Genomic DNA, 25,346 nt, shown 5'->3' with positions numbered 1-25,346 from the left:
ACGGTCAGCGGCTCGGCCCACGTCTTCGTTCGCTGAACCAGACCATCGGAGTAAACAGTCGATATATAAAGCAGAGCCAAAGACCAGAGCCGGTCGGACTTTGATTCATCAAGTGGTTTGTGGGACCAACTTCAGAGGGTAAGTTTTAAACCTCCATACCTCCTCTGGATGATGTTTTCCATAAGTTGGGCCACTAGAAGTCAACTCAGTTTAGGCAGGTTGCAGCTTCTAAATATAAAGTTGTTTATTTCAGAAGAAGCTCAAGAAGAGAAGAGTGCCTGGAGAGTTAAAGCATGCTGTAGAAAATCATAGCATATCTCATACTGTTTTGTAAATGGAATCATTTCTGACAGAAAACAGGATATTTGTGGTTATAACCATTAGATTCTAATAAAAAAAAAAGGCTTTCCCAGCTTTTGTTAAAGGAAGATTGATGTTTATGTTTGTTTTCCTCAAAGCCAGTGTTCCATACTTTTTTTTCCACTTTAGTTTTTTAGTGATTTTTTTCTCATTTTTTCCAACACAAACAGACAGAACAGTATATCCTGAACAAATGTAATTGAAGTTAACATAACAAGACAGAAATAGGAGATATAAGAAAAAGAAAAATGAAAGCTAAAGAAGGAAATGGAAAAGCAAAAGGGAAAAGAGAAAGAGGGGAAAAGGGTAATATCCTGTTGGGAGCTTCATTCTGTTTTGTCTGTTCTTTTGCTCAGTTTTCATCTTCTATGTTGATCAGTCTTTCAAATGTCTGTTGCCAATGCGGGTTCCTGAAAAGAGTATATTTCTTCCACTGATCTTCTCGTTGTGCTTTTAGTAGTCTTAGTCGATGCGTCAGTTTTTCCATTGTGTACATTTCATGTATTATGTCTGTCCATTGTTCCCATGTCGGTGGATCCACTTTACCCCAGTTCATTGTTATAGCCTTTTTTCCAGCTATTAGTAATATTTTGACCAGATATCTATCCCCTGTATGTATGTTGTTTTCCGTTAGGTTACCCAAATAAAGTACCATGCAGCTCTTAGGAATGTCGTGCCTTAGTACATGTTGCAGTGTTATATGTGCATTGGTCCAAAACATCTGGCTCTTCTGGCATTTGTGTATATAGTCTGTATTGACTATTTCACATTCTATCTAACGTGGCTGATTTATGTTTGAGTATTTACTTATAGTGTTACATACTTATTTTGACATTTTGGAGCAGTTGATATTTGTATTGCTTGGATTTGACCAATAAACTGCATTCAAAGATGTTTATATATTTTAATAGGTGTGCAGCCTTTATCACCAAATCATCCCCTCAGATGTGAAATCAGCACACATTTCCAGACATTTAACCTTTGCACAGCGGTAGAAAGTGTTGCCAGATCATTACTATTTAAATCCAGTAAAATATTTCTGTAGCTGACTCCTGAAGACTTGAAGATGTCAGTATTCATCAGTTTTTTGTTTTATTTATGCTTCTAAACTGTTACAGGATGATGTCGGCAACCAGTCCTTTAGTGTGACAACCAATGAGATGACAGTGTGAGCATTCGAAGGCAAAAAAGAAAACCCGAGTGGGTCAGTACTAACTCAAGAAATAAAAGTTAGTTTTTTTTATCTCCGTTAGATTGATCATCTTCTGAAGACAGTATCAAAGGAGCTGACCGTCATAAAGGGCAATAAAAAGCTTTTGTTGTAGCTTTACCTCTCTTAACGTCTCATAAGACACTTTGCTCGAGCACCGATTCAAAGATAGAAATTACAGCCATGTGTTTCATTCTAGCGCTGGAGTGATAATAGCTTGGTTTGTGTGCAGTGTGTGTTTATCTGCACAAATGTGACAAATTCCATGTTTGTCCAAGGGGTCTTTTAAATTTTGACTCGAGCGGATGCAGCGCGGTGGAGGCGTGTGGCCGTGTGAAAAGATGTGTGTCAAGAGTTACTGTTTTGTTGTGGGTTTATTTTTTTTAACTGCTGATCCGGGTCAGTCGGTCGAAACTAAAGAAGCTCGTGTTTACACATCAAACACACGAACAAAGAGTAAATTCAAACAGAGTCTGTGTGAGGGAGAGGCAGCCGGAGGAATCTCAATGCTGCGGTAAATTCTCCGAGATGGCAAACCTTTTTTCCAAGATGGGACACAATGGGACGAGACACGAGACACGAGACGGAGAGGGAGACATTCTTGAATGGAATGTCCAGGGATCAGCGCGTTTGTTGATGTTTCTTTCTTGTTCACACTATATACACCAGGTTGAACATGTGACCCTGGCTTATTTCCTGCAGTCAAATTTTCCTCACTTTTTCTATTTTCACAAGACAGATAATTAACATGTTATGAAAGTAATTTAAAGAAATATTTATTTTCAAATATTCATTGCTAGTAAAACATTTCCATGTGCTTACTCACAATTCAGATCCATTCGGAAATTTTCTGGCCCTCAAGGCAATGAACAGCCGTAAGTGCAGAAACTGTTATGAGGCATCATGGCAATTAAACGAGCAAAACAACTTTTCCAAACCATTGGAGCATCTGCTGTTATGGATTTCCCTGCTGCACCAGGTGTTCTCTATGTTTCCAACACAAAGAGCCACATTTGCATGCAAATATTTGTGTTTGTCTGTAGATCTCTTATGTGTCCAGTATCTTCACTATCGTCACTACATCTTTGAAACGTGTCAAACGAATGCAGAAGTTATAAATAGTGGACGTCTTTTGTTTAAATGCAAAGTTATTGTAGACAAATCCTAAAATCTGGTGTTTCATCACTTTGTTGAAAGAAATAATCGCATTTGTACCAAATGCTTCATTTCTCAATGAGATGAATGGATGATTGATCATTTTGCTGTTTGAACCCAGTAAATGTCTCTGGTGCATCGAGGAAAGGTTCCCAACCTGCAGGACCCCGTTGGCAGTGGCAGCAGAGAGGAAGCCGAGACTTTGTCTGCTCTGAGGTTGTCAAAATTATATTTGCAGCGATCAAAGAAAACTATATACATACAAAGGCACACCTGTAAAAATAGCATTCTTCCCATCTTTGAAATCTCTGGCTGTTGTATATTTGTGAGGGTGGATGTGTCCACCAGTGGCTTCAGTATGATGGATGTCTGCTGGTTATTTAGAGTCTATAAGGATGAACGAGTGACTTGGAATATATGCATGTGCATGCATTTCTCTAAAGTGCAACAATGAACTGAAAATATTTCTTCAGCAATGAGAAGATTATTTTGTTTGGCTTCAAATTGCTGATGTGTTCTTTGTTAAGTCAGAACACCGGCGCTGTTTTTCACCTGTCAGCTCGTCCATGATGTTATCCCACAAGCCCAGAGGGTTGTTGGTCAGAGTCCTTCCGTCCTCCTCCCCCGCCTGCCTGCCGTGCGGACAGGGCTGGAGATCGGGGGTTATGTGATCCCGCTGCAGTGTGAGGACCAGTAGTCACCCCTCAAACACAGGAAATCCCCTTACTTCTGCTTCACAGCTCTGTTTGTGGCTGCATGTCTGTGTGTACATTTCTGTGGCACGGCTTCTATGTGCATGTGCCAGAGTCGGGCGGGTGTTGTCAGGACGGGAGGGGGGGGGGGGGGGGGGGGGGGTTACAGTACTGTGGGCCTGACCGGCAAACCAACCGACCACAGTCCCAAGGGACACGCACAAGAAAAGTTTAAACAAACACAACCACAGTCATTTTCTCAGGACACTTCCAGACACTCCTATTGGCTGGCCCGTGACGGAGCACTATTTGTTCGTTGGCGCTCCCGCTTCGCTCTCTCTGCTTTTCTCTTCAAGAAAAGTTTCAGAGGTTTGGCCTCTGAACCCTGACCCCTTTGGGGAAAGCAGGAAACTTTTCCAAAGGGCCTGGCAAGAGGCCAGATTACTCTCTGGAATGTCTTGATTTAGGCCACTTTTCTTTGTCCACTACTGTGCTTTTTCCCACTTGCGAGGGACACATTCATTCTGATGAATAGCAAACTTGCACTTAAAAGTTCAGTTGCAATTTATTTCCAATCAAAGTTACCACTTTGAGTGCAACAGAATCTTACCAACAGTGGGGGGAGGAAGCTTGAAATCCCTGATGACTGGGTGTTACAGGAGGTTAAATGAGGAGAACGTATATTTTTATGATTTTCAGTGAAATGCATTTCTCATCTTCCCCTCAGTGCGACGATGTATTAGACACTGACCTTGCGGCCTGCGTCTGGCACCACTTCCTCGAGGGGCAGCCTGTGGTTAATGTCTCTGCCTCCTGCGATTGGCCCAAAAGAGCTTGGCGGTTGGTAACTGGTGGGTTGCGTTGCCAGCGGGAGGCCGTGGGCTGGGCCACGCCGCTTTGCCTGATCTCTAATTAGCACTGGCTTGTCAGCTGGTCAGGGTGGATCTGTCTGGGAAATTGCAGTCTTGCTCTTGCAGACACACACACACACACACACACACACACACACACACACACACACACACACACACACACACACACACACACACACACACACACACACGCACACACGTACGCAGGCAAACACACGCACACACACACTGAAGCTGGGAAAGACACAGTGGGGCAACGGTGGGACGAGAGATCGAGACATCGTCCGTCGCTTTTGTCCGGGATCGTGTGGCTTTGACTTGTGTCACCACTCGATTCCCGTTGAGCCCCAAGTGGCTTATTTGGGGACCCGGGGTGTATTGGTGTGTATTTCAGCACTCGCTATCAGCGGCATGGCCGCAGCAGTGAAGTGGTTAACAGTCCCGGGGGAGGCTCGTGTTACCAGCAGTAGGGCAGGTCCTTCCCTCTGGTTTCTCTCGCTGCCTGTTAGTCCAGAGAGAGACTGAACAGTGCCTGAGGGATGAAGCATCAGTGCAACGAGTGACAAAGGAACTGCATCCAGGAACAGTGCCAGGCCCAAAGAGCAAGCGAGAGAGAGGGGGGGGATCAGACAGCCAGAAAGAGGGAGAGGGAGAGGGAGAGGGAGAGAGAAAGACATTTGACTGTGTGAACTCTCTCAGCGGCATGGAGTCATGAAGCTCTCTGTCCAGCTTGGCATTTTCCCGCAGTGCTCTGGTGCCCACTGCAACGCACGCAACCTTAACAGGTAGACATAATATTCTGTGTGTTTGTGTGTGTGTGTGTGTGTAATCTGTGTCTGTGTGTAGGTCTGTGAAAGGAACTTTCCTGCAACAAGCACTTCCAGCAAGAAAGTCATGTTTTCTACTGGTTTTCTGTTTGTCAGCTTGTTAGTGCAGCAGCTCACAAAGCAGCAGATCTATGTTGCTTGAAGTCTGCCAGGAACCGGCTGATTAGGTTCTGGTGGTAATTTAAATCTGGGATCTTTGCCATTGGAGGTTTTTTGTGTGTCCGTGCATTGCTGGGAAACATTCAAGACTTCCAAATGGGATATCCAACCGCGTGACTTGCTGTTTTGTTGAAAAATGAAATCTGAAAGATGACAAATGAATGGAAGCCGATATAAATGAACGCCTTTGTGTTGAACCAAAAAGCTGTCAAGTAATGAAAGCTGGCATCGGTTATCCAAACTCATTTAATTAAACAAAACAAAGTGACTGTGTGGGCCATTATGCTCTGGCAATATTGCAGAATTTTCAAGTTTTGCTGAATATTTGGTGAAACGATGGAGCATTCTTGGTGAAAAGTACATTTATAATATTCAAACTAAGAACTTTTTAACAGCTACTACTTTATTTAAAACTAAATGATGGTTTCAAGCTGGTTAATAGAGGATTTTGCCCCCTTTCTTTCATTTAAAACAAAAGTAAATACTTGTGAGTTGGTAAACATTAATTAACTAATTACGAAGATTTCACGGCGTTCCTTTTGTGTGTCAGTTTTATGCATCATTGGTCTTAACTGAACATTATCCAGACTTCACCAGAGTGGGTGTGTGTTTTTGTGCTCCCCGCTCACATGCTGGTGCAGACTTCAACCCGACTGCCTACGGAATCAGGGAAAGTAGGCGTCCCCATAGAAGGAAAGCACGAGATTTTCAGCTGCAGACATGCTGGGTTAGGGTTACACAAGTAGCCTGGAAGGTGTGCAATGGATTTGTTTCGACACTTTGTGAGGCTTGAAAGATGTGAGCGCCACACTTTTGAAGTGAGTCGGACCTTTATAAGGCCCAGAGTGCAGGAAACATCAGCGGTTCACCCGTACTTTAGGGTAAGACTTTACACCTCAAGTTCTACCTGGGTAGGGTTGTGCTTATTTTTAGGAACTGGGTTAAAGCGAAGGAAAATCATTAGGTTCGGGAAATCTAACCCAAGTCTAGGGGAGGCTCCCACAAAGAAAGTGCCATTTGTGTGTGTGAGTGTGCGTCTGTGTGTGTGTCTTCAGCTTCAGCCAACTATGCGTTCACCAACATAATCGACCTCCCTCTGTCCTTTCAGAGTAATGTTTGCCAACTGGCTGAGCTTCCTGTCTGACAGACTCCAGCCGGATACGTGCACGCACACGCGCACGCATATTTACAAATATCAAGCATTAACTCCCGACATGTTTACTCTGCTCAGATGGGTCTGTTTGAACAGCGCAGAGTCACACACACAACACACACACTTGTACACAAACAACGCTGTGATGTCGCCCCCTCCCACGATCCTTTGTTCATATGATAGACAACCCCATTCATCCTTTTTGTGTATAAGTGTGTGTGTCCGTTTGTGTGTGTCCCATGTTGAAGTCAGTTTAGCTGAAGAGAAGAAAGAAGACAGTTGCCAAGTTTCTTCTTTTTGGAAGATTTCATTTCCATTTCGTGTCATTGTTAATAGATTCAGTTTTACTTCTATTCAACTGGGCAGGTCTTTCTCATTTTTGTCAGGCGGTGTGCAGATGGACCCGTGCAGACTCATAAAAAACAGAGTTTATTTTAGAAAATGTCAAGGGAACACAAAAAACCACAGGGAATCAGGAACGACGGGCGGCAAGATGACAAGAGGAGGGACATGTTGACAAGACAACAGAGGGACAAGGTTGAAATACACAGGGAAAGGGAGGACACAGAGGGAGAAGATCATTGGTTAATTCAAAACGTGAGGTGAGACACACAGGGGCCGATACAGAGATCTGGCAGTTTTGTTGAAATAATCATGGAGTATTTTCCTACGTGTAGCAACAACTGGATGCATAAGCACGCAGGGGTCTGGGTGGGTTTCCCACGATTAAAGGGACTTCTTCAAAAGATGGAAAAACCTCCTCGCTGCACTTGAAAGCATCGCTGTGTCTGAAAAGTTTGACTCGCTGTCTCTGAGCCCGTGTTGTAATTGTGGGATTTGGAGCATCACGCTCTGCTCTTGTGTCTCCAGGCTCTGCCGACTGTCTCATGAGTGAATTTAGTGTTTGCCTCTTCAAAGAGGGGAGAGGAATTATGTTCCCAAAGAGCATCTGTTGAACAGGAGCCAAGTGGACTCCCTCATCCACTCCACCGTGGGTGATGTATTGGGTGAAAAGCACTTAAGTGAGCCTCTCTCTCTTTTTTTTTTGTTCTATTTGTGTGTGTGTGTGTGTGTGTGTGTAGCTGGGATGACAGCAGCTCTGTGAGCAGTGGCATCAGTGACAACATCGACACAGATGACCTCAACACCAGCTCCTCCATCTCCTCATACGCCAACACACCCGCAGCGCAGCGCAAGGGCCTGAACACACAGGTAAGAATACCTTCTCTTTTTTTTTTTTTTTTTTTTTCTGTGTATCCTCGGTATTTAGGAGAAACAAAACCTTGATGTATTGAATTATCCTGATTTGAAAATGTGATGCACCTCAGAGGGATGTGTTGGTTCTATACAAATGAGGGATTTTGTATTTTTCAAATTGTTAAATAGTGAAGCAGGCCATACTAAACACGGTATCTTATAAACTGATGTTACTTAGAGTATCTTTATTTCACTGAGGCTACAAAGTGAAAACATTTATTATTATGTGATTGTTGCAATTGGCTGTCAGTTTTAAGATAAGCACAAAAGAAACAGCTTTTTTCCTAACATATAATCACTTAATTGAAGTTACTTTTATCCTACTTAATCGCCTGTGTCCTCCTGTGGTTAACAAAGCCAGAATAGTGTGGTAATGTTATGATGAATTAGTGAAACTGTTAACTAAGCTATTACAGGATAGGAAGGACTCCTCTCTGCAATTAAACAGTAGTTGAGTGAAATCGCAACAAAGCTTCTCTTCAAACAGCTTTGAATGAGACGAATGCTGGATCTAACCTTTCCAACAGTTTCCATTCATGTAATAAGCCCACAACAAGTTGTAACTGCATCACTCATTTCATAATAGCAATTGGTCCAATTTACAGAAAATTGCAGCTCTTAGAAAGAGAAGCTAAGGTTCCTGTGTGTTAATTCTTCATCACATTTACTGTGGATGCAGGTTAAAGGTAATGCAAAACACAATTTGTCTCCATGAAAACAAGAGTTCGGTGAAACAGTGAGCAAAATAAAGACAAAGGGACTCTGCAAGTGTTTATGTAATGAGTAAAGGATTTCAACTGTTGGTACTACTATTTAGTACTACTTGACCTAGATCAAGGGCTTTGCAATTCATGTGTTTGTTAATTCAAGTTAAGCCTCTAAACATGCTTTTTTTTTTTTAAATGAGTACTTTATTACATTGCTTGCTACCTCACTATAGTCATGATAATGAATACACACACACAACATACATTTAAAGTTTATATTTCCTCCAGCTTTACGGCAATGCAGTGCTAACAAAAGCTGCATTCAAATTAAACTAAATGGAGACACTTATAAAACTGGCACAACGCTATATTTTAACGCATGCGAGCGAGCATTCATCCTTTTCTAAACTGGGCCCGTGGCAGCATTCCTCTGCATTCACAGAGGAGGAATGTCAGGCTGCCTCTGGGTGGCACAGCTCTGAAATCACAAAAAGCTAAAGCTGCTGTTGACGCTGGCTTCAAATCATTAAACAGTGATCAAGAGCCGCAGGAAGCTGACTGGTGACACAAAAATTATTGTCAGCTGACTCACGTGTGTGTGTGTGTGTGTGTGTGTGTGTGTGTGTGTGTGTGTGTGTGTGTGTTGTGGCTGAGGTTGAGCCGCTGGGCATGTGACATGTGTCCGATATGGGTGGAAAAAACAAAGGAGAGCACAAACAAAGGAGTCTTTCTCGTGGTGGAGCTGCCGGACACAGTGCAGATTAATAAAGGCCGTCTCATTTGTCCTCAGGCAAGACTGTTTTCAGGTCTGTGTGCCGCATTTTTGTCATGTTGCCTCAACAACTGCAGACTCGACTCAAAAGCAGTTGTCAGCCCTCCAACAGCTGTAATTTACTCTGTCAGTTAAATGAAGGCTATGGCGAGCTCTCTACATCACACCAGCGTTTCAAACGGTAAAAGCTTCACCAGAGTCTTAAAATCAATTATATAGAAAAAGACCAAGACCACTGCACTGAAAGGTTCTTGTTGCTGTACAGGTGACGTTTTAATGTTTAATGTTAAGGTTGTTCTATCCCGGAACTCCACTAGAGTAACATCTAATCATTCGGAACATAGAAAATTATTATTTACCCTCTCTTGGCCCATTTCTTTTTTTGCAACTCATCAAGCAATCCTCCGAACAGAAAAGATCGTTTTAAAGCCTACTCTGCTTAAAAGCCAACCTAGGTAAAAGCCCTTTGTTTTCATTGGTTAGTTTCCAGAACACCCGTCTTTAAGAAACCCCGAGTGTGCAGACATGCAGCATTGAAGGCATGTAATTTGACACCAGCCTCATCTGGTAAACTGAGGCTATTCTCAGAGCAGGTGAGGAAATGCTTTCAAGCTGCTGCAAGCAAGTTTTCCGAGTGCACAATAAGGATTAACAGCAAACTGAAGTCTGAGATTTGTCTTGTTCACTGAAACTTGTTGAATAGGGTTAAAACATGAGCTGCATTGAGTATGAAGCCAGTGTGGTAGCAGCTTCTGCACACTTACAGCAACCAGGTATGTTTGCGCAAGGTAACATAAAACATGCAGGGGGGTGGATCCTCAACCGGGACTGACACAATCAGTACATGTGACCGAACCAGACAGGTTTTTAGAAATTCCATAAATTTTTTTTCTGTCATTGTGATCAGTACAAAAGAAAACTAAACAGAACATCAAAACAGAACTGTAATGTTTATTTCTTCTGAGAAAGTCTTGACAAATTCATTCAGAAATATAGTAGTCCTTTTGTGACGGCATTTGTTAGTAAGAAGTTGCTACTTAAGGTTTAATGACAAAACTCCCAAAAGCTGGAAAAAAATCAAACAAAACAAAAAACAACTTGTGCTCAAACATTGAACTGGATAAAGAGCTTTCTAACAAGTTGCTCAGGTGATGATGGCTGTGACCATAAAATGGAGAGCCATTTAAAGCCACTTGGCAACGTCTCATAAAAGGCACTCTGCTCAGCAGTTGTAAACCCTTGTGTGTGTGTGTGTGTGTGTGTGTGTGTGTGTGTGTGTGTGTGTGTGTGTGTGTGTGTGTGTGTGTGTGTGTGTGTGTGTGTGTGTGTGTGTGTGTGTGTGTGTAGCCTGTGACCGATGCAGAGAAGCACTCGGCCTCCACGGCGGTGCTCCAGCAGGCTTGGTCAGGAGACGAGGTGAAGAGGCCAGACGGCGGGTCTGACAGCGGAGTCAAGATGGAGCCGGCCTCCAAGTGGAGCCGCCGGAACCCCTCCGACATCTCCGACGAGTCCGACAAGGGCGGCTCGGGGAGGAAGACCCCCTCCGTGTCCCACACCGGCTCCTGGAGAAGAGGCATGAGCACCCAAGTGGGGGTGACCTCGCCCCGGACCAAAAGCACCAGCAGCAGTGGTTCCACGGGATCCGCCGGCCTCAAGGCCCACAGTTCAGGTAACACGGGCGGAACAAAGCGTCGGTAGCATTAGAGCAAGCATGGTCAATGACGAGGGAAGTTTTATGTATTCTGAAAAATAGTTTGTTGTAGTTCAGAGCTAATCAGTCTACACTTCTTAAAATATGAACATTTCTTAAATGCCTTGCACGGGATGTGAGAACAAATCATACATTTTAAAGAAATATACAGTATAAGCTCTATTTGTTTTGGTGTTTTTATACAGTTTGTACTTTTGTGACTTAAGAGTACATTTACAAAATGTCATGAAGTTATATACCTTTTCAAAACTGCCTAAGAAACCCCTTTTAGACATTTCTCTCAAGGTTTCTACCAGAGATTATAAGAAATGTTTGTACCTTGGCTTTAGATGCTACAAGCTGCTCCTATCTCAGTGTTTAAAAACACATAGTCATATATTTACTAGTGATGTTTTACAAAAAAATGTGGAATAGAACAATAATGCATCTCAATGATTTAGTGTTAATTAGCATATGCATATATAATATATGCACCACTTCCTGTTTTTCTCACTTTAGTTACCTTTTCTGGACTCAACTGTTTCAAGCATGCATTGGTCTCCAAGTTTTTGGTTTTTGCGTATTTATGCATTAGCAGACACGCATATGAACCGTTTGGCTTTTAGTGTTTTTGTCAGTTGCTTCTGGACTAGAGCTATCTCTCAAAGTCGCTGGTTTGCTGCTCACACTTTGTATTTCTGAATACTTTCAAGATTAATGTGAAAATAAATGCTGAAATATAAAAGTTTCTTAACTTGAGATGTTACCAGACTGTGAAGTCTTCCAACAGTATCATTAAAGCACATTTGTATGCGTCCTGCAGGTAAGACCGATGACGTCAAGGTGTCAGAAAAAGGCCGCCTCTCACCTCGTTCCAATGGCCTTCACCGCTCGCCCTCAGACGCAGGACGCAGCAGCGGCGACGAGGCCAAGAAACAGTCGATTCCCGCCAGCCGGACATCAACAACCAACACACTCACACACGCTGTATCAGACCCCCACTCCCAGGCGCACTCACTGACCTCCCGCACCCCGACCAGCACCTTCGGCTTCAAGAAGCAGGGCCCTGGGATGGTGACGATGGTCACCGCCAGCGGGGCCACCATCACCAGCGGCTCCGCCACCCTCGGGAAGTTGCCTAAATCCGGGGCGCGCTCACTTTCTGGAGGACTGAAGGCTGGCGGGCAGGATGGAGGATCCGTGTTGGGTCACCATGATGATGGCTTCCTACCCATGAGCGCCCGGTCCACGCTGCAGTACCGCAGCCTGCCGAGGCCGAGCCGCTCTGGAGCGGCCGCCCGCAACGGAAACCGCTCGTCCACCAGCAGCATCGAGGCCGCCGTGCTTTCCGTCACCTCTCAGGGGAAGAACGCCATCAGCATGGCCAAAGCCAATGGCTCCGGGGTCCTGCTGGCCAATCAAACGGACCGGGAGAAGGGCGTCTCGGAGATCGACAACCTCAGGGGCGGAGTGGCGATACAGGGTGGTGGCGCGTCAACGGTTCCTCTGACTGGGCGACAGCAGGTTTCCTCGCCTACACTTCGAAGGTGAGCTCTCAGACTCCTCGGCAGGATACGATTTCCTCTGGGATCCAACTCATCCTTCTGACTTAAGTGAAAATATCAAATTAAAAAGGTCTACCTCCCTCTCACAGATTGACGCATGATCCCCAACAGACTAAACAAAACACACTAAAATAAATATTCTTTTTTAAATCGGAGTAATGAAGCACTGCCAACTCTCTTTCATCAAGAGTGAAACTCCATTATTTCTACCCTCAGACTACCAACACTGCTCCCACTTTGTCTCAAGTATAAATCTTTGGCTGACTTTCTAATGCCGTTAGTCTGAAAAGACACAAAGAGGCTTTATACAAACTGCTGCACCTGTTTGTAGCTAATTTTATAATTTCATTTCACTTCTATGAAATTTACAGTATATTAACTTACGTTCTAATTGGATAAACATCGGTTACCCTCACTTATTCCTCACTATTTGTTTTGTCTGTGATCCTGCAGACACAATGACGGTGAGCTGGTGAGCCACCCTGAGTGGGGCTCTCTTGTATGGGCATGACGTACACACACACACACACACACACACACACACACACACACACACACACACACACACACACACACACACACACACACACACACACACACACACACACACACACACACACACACACACACACACATATATCCAATCTGTTTGAGGTTAAATCAGGCCATTGTGAATGCAGAGCCTGAGCCGGGGCTGATCAGCTGCCAAGCCTCAGCCTTGGTGGTGTAGTGGGGGGGGGGGGGGCAGAGAGAGGGTGTGGTGCAGGGTAATGGGAGCTGTGTCTTACCTCAGCGCTCTGCCCTCATTAATGTGAGGGGAGTGATAACTCTTCAAAGAGACTGCGCTGCTATTATCGCCCACCGCGGCTCCAGCCATCACAGCCTGCCACTTAACTCTAACCCAGGATTAGGAAAGGACTGGGAGAGAGTTGTGTGTGTGTGTGTGTGTGTGTGTGTGTGTGTGTGTGTGTGTGTGTGTGTGTGTGTGTGTGTGTGTGTGTGTGTGTGCTGGCCTTGACTCATATTTGAGCATTGACTCTACCTTCACTGAAGACAAGCTTGCGACTTTGTTTCCCAGCAGTCCCAGAATAATACTGATACATTTGACAGTTTTTATCAATGAGAACCTCTGAGGTCATCGATGTTTACCTTGTATTTGTTGGTAAACTTGAAATAATCATATTCTCTTGAAGAGAAATTGTATTTATTTCATTTTCATCCTGGTTAGACTTAAGTCCCCACGTAGAGACAAGAAATGGCTGTTCAAAAATGTATCCTAGCTGTAAAAAAAGTTAAGATACATTCGCCATTCACCATCGTCTTTCTTCCTACAGAAAGCAAAATTTTACACATTTGATTGTCCTCAATGGTGTTGCATCAAAAAGAGTCTTGACCTTGAGTTCCGGGTGGCCCAGGTTGGAGAAAGAAGAACGTTCAGCATAAAAATGAACAAAGTCAATAGAGCTCAATGACTTTCTGGTCTGACTCCTGTCAAGAAGGAGCAGCCAAATCATTTATTGATGGATTAAATTACTTGCTAGAACCACACAATATAACATAGTGAGCTGGTCCTTTTCCTCAAAAACGGAGAATTGGAGTAACATTGTTTTCCACCTCCCCTGATGTCACACAGGTTATTTGGTGGGAAGCCCAGTAAACAGGCTCCAGTCACCACGGCAGAAAACATGAAGAATTCAACCGTTATCTCCAACCCCCATGCGACCATGAACCATGTGGCCACAGTGCTGGAGTCCCCAGACAGGGGCCTGGTAGGCGGGGACAGCGAGACCAGCAGCCCCCTGTTTGGTGGCAGAGCACTGGGATCGGGAACAGGAACGCTGGGCAGCGAGCAGGTGAGCTCACGACACAGACGATTGATCACACTGGATCTGAAAATCACTGTTATAAGAACGAGCTCTTGGATTGATGTTTGCATTTGGGATCACATCTGAGCTGCAAAGTGAAGGAATTAGTTGATAAAACAAAGCAGACTTTGTAATAGCATCACACTTGAAGCAATGTTCTCAGATTTTATCTATTCTTCTGTTTTTACAGTCATAATCTGGTCAATCTCGTCCGAAGTCGCCAGGTTTATTTCTGGAACTGTGTCACGAGAGCAGAAACTGATTGATTGGTTGTGCTGTTATTTTTAGCCCCACATTCTCCTCCTGCCCGTCACCTTGTTGTTACTCTGAAAGAGGGACTATTGCTTGTTTTTGTTGCTTTCTGGCTTCTGTTTGCTTGATTTCTTTATTTCTCAAAGTCAGACACTTAGTCCACCTTTTTGATTCTTTTTGACAAAATTCACATCGTCATCTTTTAAATGAGAACACATTCATTCATTAAATTCATGTTGCTGGAGCAGAAACCTCCTAAAATTAGTTAACCATCACATTTATATGTTTTAATATATCTTCACACTAAGCTGTTATGTCTGACATTACACGATGATGTAAAATGTTTCACGTAATAGTTTATTTCTTCTTTCATTATTCTCTAAAACTTTATCTGTTTAAGTCTTATACCAAAACAAGTTTTGAACCGAATAAAATGTTGGGATGTTAACTACAACATCCTAATCATTGATCACAACAATAATTAACAATAATTAATAACAATAATTGTGTTGATATAGTATCACATTATCATGTAAAACTCACATTTGAACTTAAAACCAAGGGCTTGTTAAAAAATAAATATAGCAACCTGCTAAAATTACCATGTAAGGCCACTATTTATTATCATTATCATCATCATTATCATTATCATTATTATTATTATTAAGAATAAAAAAGATCTGCCATCAGTAATTTGACCCAAAACATTTTCTCCTGTCATATGTGGAAAACAAATTGGTGATCTTGACGTCTGATCTCAGCAATAATTAATGCAGATTGTGACGAATTGTTGAATATATATATATTAAAAGGTACCCAGTGGATCAATTTAACTGACTTTTATGGTTCTCTCACTTTATAAGACTTTATTTGTAGGAGTTATTATTATATCTGAAGTCTTAAACTAAACAATTAAACTGTAATCATGTTTATCTGGCTGCTATTATCTAATGTTAACATAATGGAGTTTGTTCAGTAACCATATATGTGTGTGTGTTTTTTTTTTTTTTTAATTAACACTTAATTTTACTCTTTACATAAAAATACACACAATAAATGCCAAACAAATACAACATTACATACAAGTTCAAACCTAATACTCAACTATCATATACTAATTACATCGATTAATGGCTTCTCTGTAATTAAACTTGTTCTCAGTCTGGTTTGTGCTTAATTGTTATTCAGCAGCTGTCAAACAAGCAGGTCAGGTTTGGGTTCAGGTTCAATAATAATAGTTTGCCTCCGAGCTTAGAGAGAATAAAGCGACCTGTGCTGGGCAGGTGGGAAGCTGTTTGTGGACATAATGGTAAACCTTTGTTCGGGACACAAGGGTTATTTGTTCTTACTAATGCAGTAAATTGTTTGGAAAGGTTCATGAGTGTGTTCAGTAGAAATAAAAAAGGGCAATCAGAGGTTATTGTTTGACTTACTGAAGGCGCTGTTTCGCTGAGGGGCAGAAACATCTGAGCGTGCTCAGTCATGAACTCTCCTTCGAGTTCTCACAGACTGGTAATGAATCATTAGGTGATGTGTATGGGGTTGTTTTTTCTAAAGTAGCTTTTGTATTATTGGAGCAGCTCACATGACTTCAGAAGTCAGTCGTCCTGAAGCACAGCCATGAAAAACATGGTTGTGAATGTTGTCACATTTATCAAAGTGGGCAGATTCTTTATCAAAGAGTTGTGTAATTATGAAACATTTAATATCATCACAGTCATAATCGCTCAAAAGCTGCTGTTGTTATTCATTTTTCACCACAAAATGTTGGCGTGGGCAGTTAAAAACGCTTGTTACAGGCCCTAATCGAGGCTAATGATGCTGTCCTGTCCATCAAGTGGCCGGTATTTTGTCTGAATGCTGATGCCTTAATAAAATTAATTTTGAACACTACATCAATGTTTTTGAGTAGCAAAACTTGCAGCAATCTGTAGCTCTAACTCACTTAAAGGTACTGTTGAAATTCAGAAATACCACTTTTGGGCTCTTGGTGGCAGCAGTGTGTCATAGTTCAGCAAATTAACAGCAGATCGTTGCAGTTTTCATATTTTCAGTTTGTGTCAGAATTGTCATTCCTGTTATTGTTATCGGGAGGAAGAGTGGTAGATTGTCTCACTACACCCTCTAGTGGTACAGCGTGGTTTTACCAGGTGATTGGTAATGGGTCATCAAGGGGCATTTCGAATGTATTGCTTCAGTGTCACTTCCATCCACAGGCGTCCAGCCCCGGCTCCGTCTACTCCTCCACCGGCCCGTCCAACAGCCTGACATGGGGGACGACCTTCAGCAGCTCGTCGGTCCCGAGCAGAGAGAGCACGCTGGGCGGGCACGGGGGCGCCAGCAGCGTGGGCTTCCCGTCAGTCAGCAGCATGCACACCAGCAGCGAGTCCATCGACATGAGCCTGGGCAGCGCCGGCCACGGGGCGCACAGGGAGGACACCCTGTCCGCTCTGGGCCGCACCGGGAGCGTCAAGACCGGCATGTCGGAGAGGTGAGGACTCGCCAGTTTAGGTATATATAAGTGCTTTATATGAAGGCTTTGTCTGCTTATAATACCATTTAGATCTACAGCTGAACTGAGAAACTGCGAGAAGCTTTGAGAGTACACATATTCAACATTTGGCTTCGCTGTAATGTTCTGGCAAACCAGGATGAGCAGCCCTTAGAGGAGGCAATCTGAGGGGATTTCAGGGTAACTGTGTTGCTGTGCTCATGTTTTGCTGGCTACTTGAAGGGATCCTATGTAAGTTTCAGTCCATGGCTGCAGCCACAATTGAAGGGAACTGAAAAATGGAACATTTGACAACAGTCGTCACCATAAACCACTCGGCCAAAGTCAAACTGCACCGATGGAACCCACTAATACTTTAAACTGGGCCTGAAGAAGAGCTTTTTTTTTTAAATTGTATTTATTTATTTCTTTTAGAGGTTGCATGGTGTGCATGTTATAATGAATAATGTGTGTGGCTCCTCCACGGCTCGTGATTTTATTTAAAAATGTAAAGTTTGTCTTAGACGTGACAGACGGCTCACAAGAATTGTAGCTTATACCTTGTTTAAAATACATAAAGTCTCAAACACCCAAGTAACAACCAGTAATGTGAAACCTGCCAATAACGTAATCATTTGAGCTATTTTAAATGTATTAAGGCCAATAATGTAATGACGTGTCAGTAGTGTAATAAGATATTTGAACCATTGTTGTAATAACATTTTGTCAATAATCTATAAAGTTATTACATTAAGTAGCATTTAAAAAAAAATCTACAGAAGATGTAATAACTGCAGCCAGTAATGGAATTAATACATTGATACGGCTGCGTTTCTTGGGAATAAAAGGTTTTGTGCAGTTTGCTTATCAAAAATTGGTGAAGTGGATCGTTCTCATTTTCATTGACTGAAACTCTGCAGCACACTTTCAATCATGCTTGTAAAATATTTTACTATTTTATTACACTATTTATAGTTATTAAGTTCAGATTGACTAAGTTCGTACTTGTTTGGCCACTTATCACGTTATTGGTTGACACTCACATGCAAGTGTTGGTTGATGAGGTCTCCAGTCTGTGCAGCTCCTGTTTGCCTCAAAGGAAAACTATTTCAAATCCCTTCATGTTGATGTTAAAGATTGGAACTTAAGAGAACTAAAGTTACTTCTTTTCAGTGGTAAAAGTAGAAATGCTTCGAGAGAGTCCTTTAGTGGAACGTGCACTTGATTTTCGCTGCCTATGATGGAGTTTATACATCTTGAAATCTCTTGATCTCTTGCCGAGTCCTGATATTAACGACCACGAAGCGTCCGTCGCAGCGGGTGTCAGGACTTGTTAGCTGTCTGCCACCGAGCAGAGACACACGGTCCTGCGGCGTCCCCAGTTGATGACACAGTAATTGTGGTCATTGCAGCAGATTCCACCCTGACAGGTTGACTGTGTAACATGACGGGATTGTCTCCCAGGGAAACTGGTAGTATCTGGAGACGAGACACGGCTCTGAGGCTAAATGACCTCACCCTCGCTTTGAATCCTGCGGTTTGATGCCTGTGCTGAAAGATTTCTTCATCTACTTTATCCTCTAAAACTTTCTCTGTCTGTGTGTGTGTGTGTGTGTGTGTGTGTGTGTGTGTGTGTGTGTGTGTGTGTGTGTGTGTGTGTGTGTGTGTGTGTGTGTGTGTGTGTGTGTGTGTGTGTGTGTGTGTGTGTGTGTGTGTGTGTGTGTGTGTGTGTGTGTGTGTGTGTGTGTGTGTGTGTGTTCCTTCCATCAGTCCTCTCTCCTCCCCCTCTGCTAGCCCTATATTCAGCCGAAACACTCTGCCTCGGAAGCAGGACAGGTAAATGTGCCTGTATGCGACGTTAGAAGAGCTTCTGGTGGAGCAGCTTTGTGGAGGTTCCTGCCAACCCACCGCCTGCTGCCGCACAGAGAGCGCCACCGAGCACCTCCGTGTGGTAGTTTGCTGTGCCTCGTGGCTTTTAGAGGAAGTGCGTGTTCTCTGTGTGGTAGTTTGTGGTTATTTTTAGGACCTCAGCTGCCGTGTGAATGGACGCTTGTCAGAGTGTAAATGTGAGGTTTGTCTGTGTGTGGATGTTGACAGCTTCAGTGTTTTCATTTAGTAACCTACCCCAGTCTGCTGTGACTCGCTCACACACTGCCACCTTGTGGTGGAGTTTAGTTACTGGCTCGAGCATGGAACGTTTTGTATATGAGTTTACCCTGCCGTTTATTTATTTATTTTTCTGATGGGTCTTGATTTGACTTGATTGACTTGACTTGATTGAAAAAAAATAAAAAAAATAAAAAAATAATTATATATATATATATATATAAATTTTTTTATAAAATTTTTTTTAAAGCTTGTATAATGTATTGAAATATTGCATAGTCAAAAATATTCTTCTTCAAAAAGTCAGATAAATATAACCTTCCAATATAAACAAACGTAACCCTTTTTCAGTCCCTAAACTAGTATACTGAATTGAAGAATAAATAATCATATAAACACTTGGATAGCTTCTGTAATAGTTAGATAGACAGATGGATCTACTTTATTAATCCTGAAATGGTTGTGTTACAGCAGCATAGACAGCAGGAATTGTGGAAGAAAAGGAGAGAATATAGAATGCAAGAATATAAGAATAAAATAATATAATAAAATGCAATATTAGTTTTATATGATCACATAGCTTAATACCATTCGGTAAAGGTAAATAAAGAAATGCAGAGAAAACAAAAAGAAATGAAAAAAATAACTATGTTTTGACAAATATTATAAATGGACTTTGTACTTTGTAAAAACATTGCTGCTCCTTCATTTTAGAAAAGAAATATTCAAGTAGACAGAGACAATGCACCTAAGTAATGTTTGTAACATAAAAAGAGGGAAAATGTATGAATAGTGACAGAAAATGTGCATTATTCAAATATAAGTGGGGGCAAGTTTTACTCTTCCAATAGACATACAAGAAATGCCATATGTGGTTTTATTTCATTTTGAATTTAAAGATCCCTAACAAAAAAGTTGTACCCACATTGAGCAATGTCTCAGTATTTAAAAGTATCTCAGTGGCAGATAACAGTTTTCACTGTATACAGACGTATTGCAAGTTAGAGATGGTGTTCGGTAGGTTTTGAGCAATGCAGCCAAATTTTTTTTTCCTTGTGTCCTTGCCTCCTTTGTTTTCCTCTTCTGAAGTGTTTCTCTCCCACAGCGGGATACACTGTGGTAGAAACACTCTGCCTAAGAAGGGACTCAGGTACTGCACTCACTCCCTGCTGGACTTACTGCGCTTTTGCACGTCGTTTTACCAAAGTGTCTTCTGTGTCTGTACTTTATTTTTCCCATTGTGTTATTTTCTGCGTCCGTATTCACTCTTTGAGGCTTGTGCTCACGCTTTTCCAATTGCTCCAGAAGTGTTTTTCTTGTTTGGCACTGACTCGGCACTTGTGTGTTGGTGGTGGTGCTTCTTGTTGTTGTTGTTGTTGTTGTTGTTGTTGTTGTTGTTGTTGTTGTCGTAGTCTGCTTCTGTGAAGAGGCCTGTCACTTGTCCCCCGTCCCGAGCTGTCACTGTGCTGCGCTGCTGCAGGCTTGATTTGGGATTCACCTCCTTATTGGCTTCTTTTCTGCTTTTTGCCTCAGTCTCTGTTGGAACACGATGTTGTTTTTCCTGTTTCGTCTTGAATCGTCTGATGTGAAATCCTAGCTGCTGCTTCGGCACAAAAATCCCAGCAATGATTGTGGGGAAAAAAAGAAAAAAAAATTGAACTCACAGATCAGCAGAATCCTCTCTGCCGCTTGTGTGTGCTGTGGCCTCGCTTCCTTTCTGACCTTTTTGTTTACTTCTTGCAGGTACGGGCCGTCGCCGCAGCTGCGAAGTCATGAGGAGGCCCGTGATTGGCTGCGCTCCCACTCCACCAGCGGGCTGCAGGAGTCAGCCAGCAACTCCCCATTCTCCCCCGGCTCCAGCCTCACCTCCCCCTCCGGCACTCGCTTCAACTTCGGACAGCTCGGTACGCAGCACCAACCAGCAGCATCCCGCAACCCACACGCAGAGGGTGACGGTTTGACTTATGGTTAGATCATGGCGAGACTGGACACAACTTTGGAAATGAAGGAAGACGCCCAAAACAAGTGTGGCCGAAGTGTCTTTTTGTTCTGCTGCACTTTGCCTCTGTGATACACTTAAGTGTGTATTATGATACAATTAGTTATTTGTCAAATATCAGGTGAAATTGACATTTTCATTTCAGTCCATCAAATTTGAAGTATCTCATCTATCTAGCTTTATGTCATCATTATTGTTTTACAGGCTTAATACCTAATAATGCCAAATATGTGGTAGTTTTGGACAATTTTTGGGAGAAGTGGGCTTGGTCTACAGGTTGGAATCCCTCTGCCAACAGGTTGCCACTCTGGCTTTCTGAGCAAAGCCCTTAGTTAAAGAAGTCATATTATCCAGCTTTTTTATTTTTCACATGAGTCCCGTTGGTCCAAAAACATTTTATTCAGTTTATTGTCCCAAATCCAGCTTCCCTTTGATTTTCCTCCATTTGAATATTGGATCATAGGAGCTGCATTCAGAATCTGCTGTGTCTGTGTGAGCTGGACTGGCTCCGCCCACACATGCCCATCTTGGGAAGAGGAGGAAGTACTTCCTCTTGTGGTGCCATGTGCCAGAGCAGAGCTGCCGAATTGTGGGAGGAGTCAAATGGAGGGCCTCCCTTGATTGGGATTGGCTAAACCCCCGATGACACTATATAGGGTTTGAGTTCTGATTGGCTGGTTGGAGCAACACACTTTTTAAAACCTGAAACAAGCCAGGGACAGAGAGGACAGACTGTCTTCACTTCTGGGGCGTAAGTCCAGGGATGGGGACGATTAGTACTGCTGGAAAACCTTTAAAAAAATAATTTTTGCGTAATATGACCCCTTTAAGGTTAACTATGACTAGATGAGTTGATTGCAGTTCTTTATATCCAAGAGGAATACACCAATTCATCTTCTATAATCAGTTTAATCAGTTTAGGATCTTTGGAATCCAGAGCCGTTTCCACCTGACAATTTGTGAAAGGCAATGTGCATGCTGAATAAACACAGAGACACATAGTCAGGTTCATGGCGACAACAATTGTGAATCACCAAATAAACGTAGAAGCAGGTCTTTGAGAAAACGCATGCATCCACAGGGATAACATGCAATCTCCAGGGTTTTATGACCCAATCCCCCACCACTACATCAACTGCACTGCACTGAATACACTCCTGTGTGACTGTGATTGCGTTTCATCGCCTCTGCAGCGTCAAGCCCCACCTCAGCAGCTCAGATCAACCTCGCAGGGATGCGCAACAACAGCCTGACCAACCAAGACGCTCCGTTTGACCCCTGCAGCGACAACCGCCTGAGAAACTCCTGCATGTCGCTTGACGAGAAGACTCGCACCATGAGCCGATCGGGCTCCTTCAGGGACGGCTTTGAAGAAGGTAGGAAGAAATGGGACAAAGATATAATCATGTTTGTTAAAGTTTAAGCCGCTTCCAAGACCTTCATACCCTCGTCTTAACCATGAAGCCCAGCCCTCTTCCTCATTTCACTTCCTCGTGCTGAAAAATTATATTTCCATTTGTTTAGAGGACATTAGAATGGATTACAACTGCCTCTTTGAGAGAAAAGCCCTTCATCCCCTTAGAAATGCATAATCAGCTTTGCCTCAGCTTTGTTATTTTCCTAATCTTGTTTATTTGGAAAAAGTACCCAGCAGTGCTTTTCCCACCAGCTCACGGAGTCTCGTCAGAGCCACTGAAACACTGTGCTTTAATTTAGAGGAACAAAACACTCGGGGAGGAGAGGGAGCCGAAAATGATCCAGACAAAAAGGAAAGAACAAATCAGCTTTCTGTAGTGTTTAAAAGAGACATCAGTCGCCTTGCGGCCAATCACAAGATGAATTGTCCTATGTCACGCTCAACTTTTTCATATTGCGTCTCATCCAGAGAACTTCCTCAAATAGTATTCTGGGGGATGTAGGACAAAAAAATAAATAAAAAAACGTTCGGCAGATAAACATCACTTCTTGGTTTTACACCTGTCCCTCTAAAGGGACCCAGACACTGACTGGAGACATGAACCAAGACATCAAATCCTGCAACTGATGCTGGTTTTGTAAACTAACCACAGGGGGATCAGCTGTGTGGGTTCTTTATTTAAAGGTCCAACATGAAAGCTTCGTTTATTTATTCAATCACCAGACTCTGAGAAACATCCTCACTCTTCCCTCTGAGCAGACGTGTGTGTCTGTATGCAGCAGCTCTGGACAACAAGTCGTTTTCAGGCTAATCGGTACAAACAAATGATGGAAACAGGAAACCAGGAGAAGGAAAGTCCCACATAAACTGTGTATTTCTATTGGACACAGAATATACAAATAGAATTCAAACATAAAATTATGACTCCTCACTTCTTTTAACTCTTGAACTACGTCATCAGCTAATGAAATAAGAGAAAATATAAGTATATAGTAATGTTATGTAAGATCAATTCGAGCTTTATATTCTGAAACAAAAGTCAATGACACTGTGGTAAAAGCACGGCTTCATTGTTTTGCGACTAAGAATAAAAACCTGTCAATCATGGATTCTACGACTTACTTCAAAAGATATAAACCTGTTCAGTACGAAAGTTAGGTAATGAAAATTGTCAGGTGTTTCACACCTAATGTGCACATGTGCTAAAGGGCAGGTGCAAACTTCCTATTACCGTTGTAATAATGGCATTATTATACCCAGGGCCCCCGCCCCTGTAGCAGATTGACCTCGTTCTTTATCCGAGCTCCATGAGTCTGTCTTCCCTTTCAGACTAGGAGATAATTACAGGGATCACACGGAGAGGTGCGAGAGAGCCGTGGTGACATTCAAGAAACCTCCTATGTGACTTTCTAACTCTCCCCCTCTCACCTTGTGCTTTGTGTGTATTTGTGTGTGTGTGTTCCTGAAGTGTAAAGTTACACGGCCGGCGTTTGACTGACGCAACAAAAGTCACATCCTCCACCCAACACTTTGTCGGACCCCGTTGAGAGCAACGCCACAATACACTGTCACATCATCCTTTAAGCCCCCCAAACCCTCTTTTCTTCACCTTTATGTGTTCTAACCCCCGTCATGTCGGACCACTGTGGCTTTACCATGAGTATCTGTTGCATTTATCTTTGGTTTCCTGTTTTCAGGCTAATTGAGAATTATTTAGATTTTTAAGGAGAAATCTTTCTTATTAATCCACATCTGAGGAAAATGAATGAAGAGGGGTTTGAAGAGTTGTTGCTTGATTTTTTATTTTTTTTTGAAACAATATTTTTATTGAACTTTTTTATAAACCTTTTTGTACAAACAAGTATTCAAACAGAAACAAATATATAAACAAACACACTAAAATTACACAAACAGTTATGAAATGCACAACACACAGTGACACATCTTAAAACACCCCATTGCTCAAGAAAATCCAATAATTGTTCCCATACACATTCAAATTCCTGCTTGTGGCTTAGTAAATCTACCTGAGCACAGACAGTCTGTAACTAATATCATTTTAATGTCCGAAGGAGCTGGTTATCCTTCACTCTGGATAACCCACATTACCTGCTTATGAACTGCACCATATCATATTGATCTTGATAAAATGTGTAAATCTGGTTAATATTCGAATTTAGAGACTCCAAATATTTAACAGAGAAAAATAAGCCAATCTTCTAAATGTATCCTCACAAAAATCCAGCTTTTTTTTTTTTTTTACACTAGATAAATGCTGAAAGCTAAAAACAATGCAGTCCCTCAAATTGGCCACTCCAGATTGTATATGGTCCTTATCCATACAGGACCTTTAAAACAGCGTCGACAAAACACCAGCAACAACAATGAGATGGGCGAAATATGGTAGAAAAACTGAAAAGATAATCAAATTAACAAAAGCTGCTACATTAGGAAACATTAAAACAATTAAAATAGATTATTTTCAAAGTAATTAGGAGAAGCTATTGCAACACTTTAGGACATTATTGTGGTGGTGTGATTTTGTTTAATTTATTTATTTTTGAATTATTTCTAAAAGTAGCCATCATTTTGTAATAATTCTTAACATTTAGTATTGTATTGTTGTTGTTAGTTATCATCAATAATGATAATAGTATGCTTAAGCAATATATTGTCCACTTATTTAAAAGACCAACTTTTACAGTACTTCCTACATGATTTCTTGTGGCATTAAGAACAGCGTTCCGACCAGCTCTTCTTCTGTTGGTCTCAGCACACCTTCTTTGTCTAGACCAGC

The 25,346-nt window shown here is 42.4% G+C and overlaps 1 protein-coding gene across 1 annotated transcript in view; it reads left to right on the top strand.

Annotated features, from left to right (window-relative positions):
* The window catches only part of nav2a (neuron navigator 2a), a gene marked incomplete at its 5' end in the record, with an annotated part of 139,596 nt that overhangs the window by 91,229 nt on the left and 23,021 nt on the right, over positions 1-25,346 (top strand). Inside the window, 9 exons of the mRNA XM_080458209.1 lie at positions 7,511-7,640; positions 10,512-10,833; positions 11,678-12,401; positions 14,053-14,272; positions 16,753-17,027; positions 18,798-18,863; positions 20,239-20,283; positions 20,877-21,037; positions 22,326-22,508. Coding sequence (XP_080314335.1) covers positions 7,511-7,640; positions 10,512-10,833; positions 11,678-12,401; positions 14,053-14,272; positions 16,753-17,027; positions 18,798-18,863; positions 20,239-20,283; positions 20,877-21,037; positions 22,326-22,508 — 2,126 coding nt within the window. The remainder of the gene's footprint in view (positions 1-7,510; positions 7,641-10,511; positions 10,834-11,677; positions 12,402-14,052; positions 14,273-16,752; positions 17,028-18,797; positions 18,864-20,238; positions 20,284-20,876; positions 21,038-22,325; positions 22,509-25,346) is intronic.

Source organism: Lipophrys pholis, assembly GCF_963383615.2.
Source record: "Lipophrys pholis genome assembly, chromosome: 2".
Lineage (NCBI taxonomy): Eukaryota > Metazoa > Chordata > Actinopteri > Blenniiformes > Blenniidae > Lipophrys > Lipophrys pholis.
Note: the sequence above shows the minus strand (reverse complement) of the source record. Positions and strands in the feature narration are given on the sequence as shown.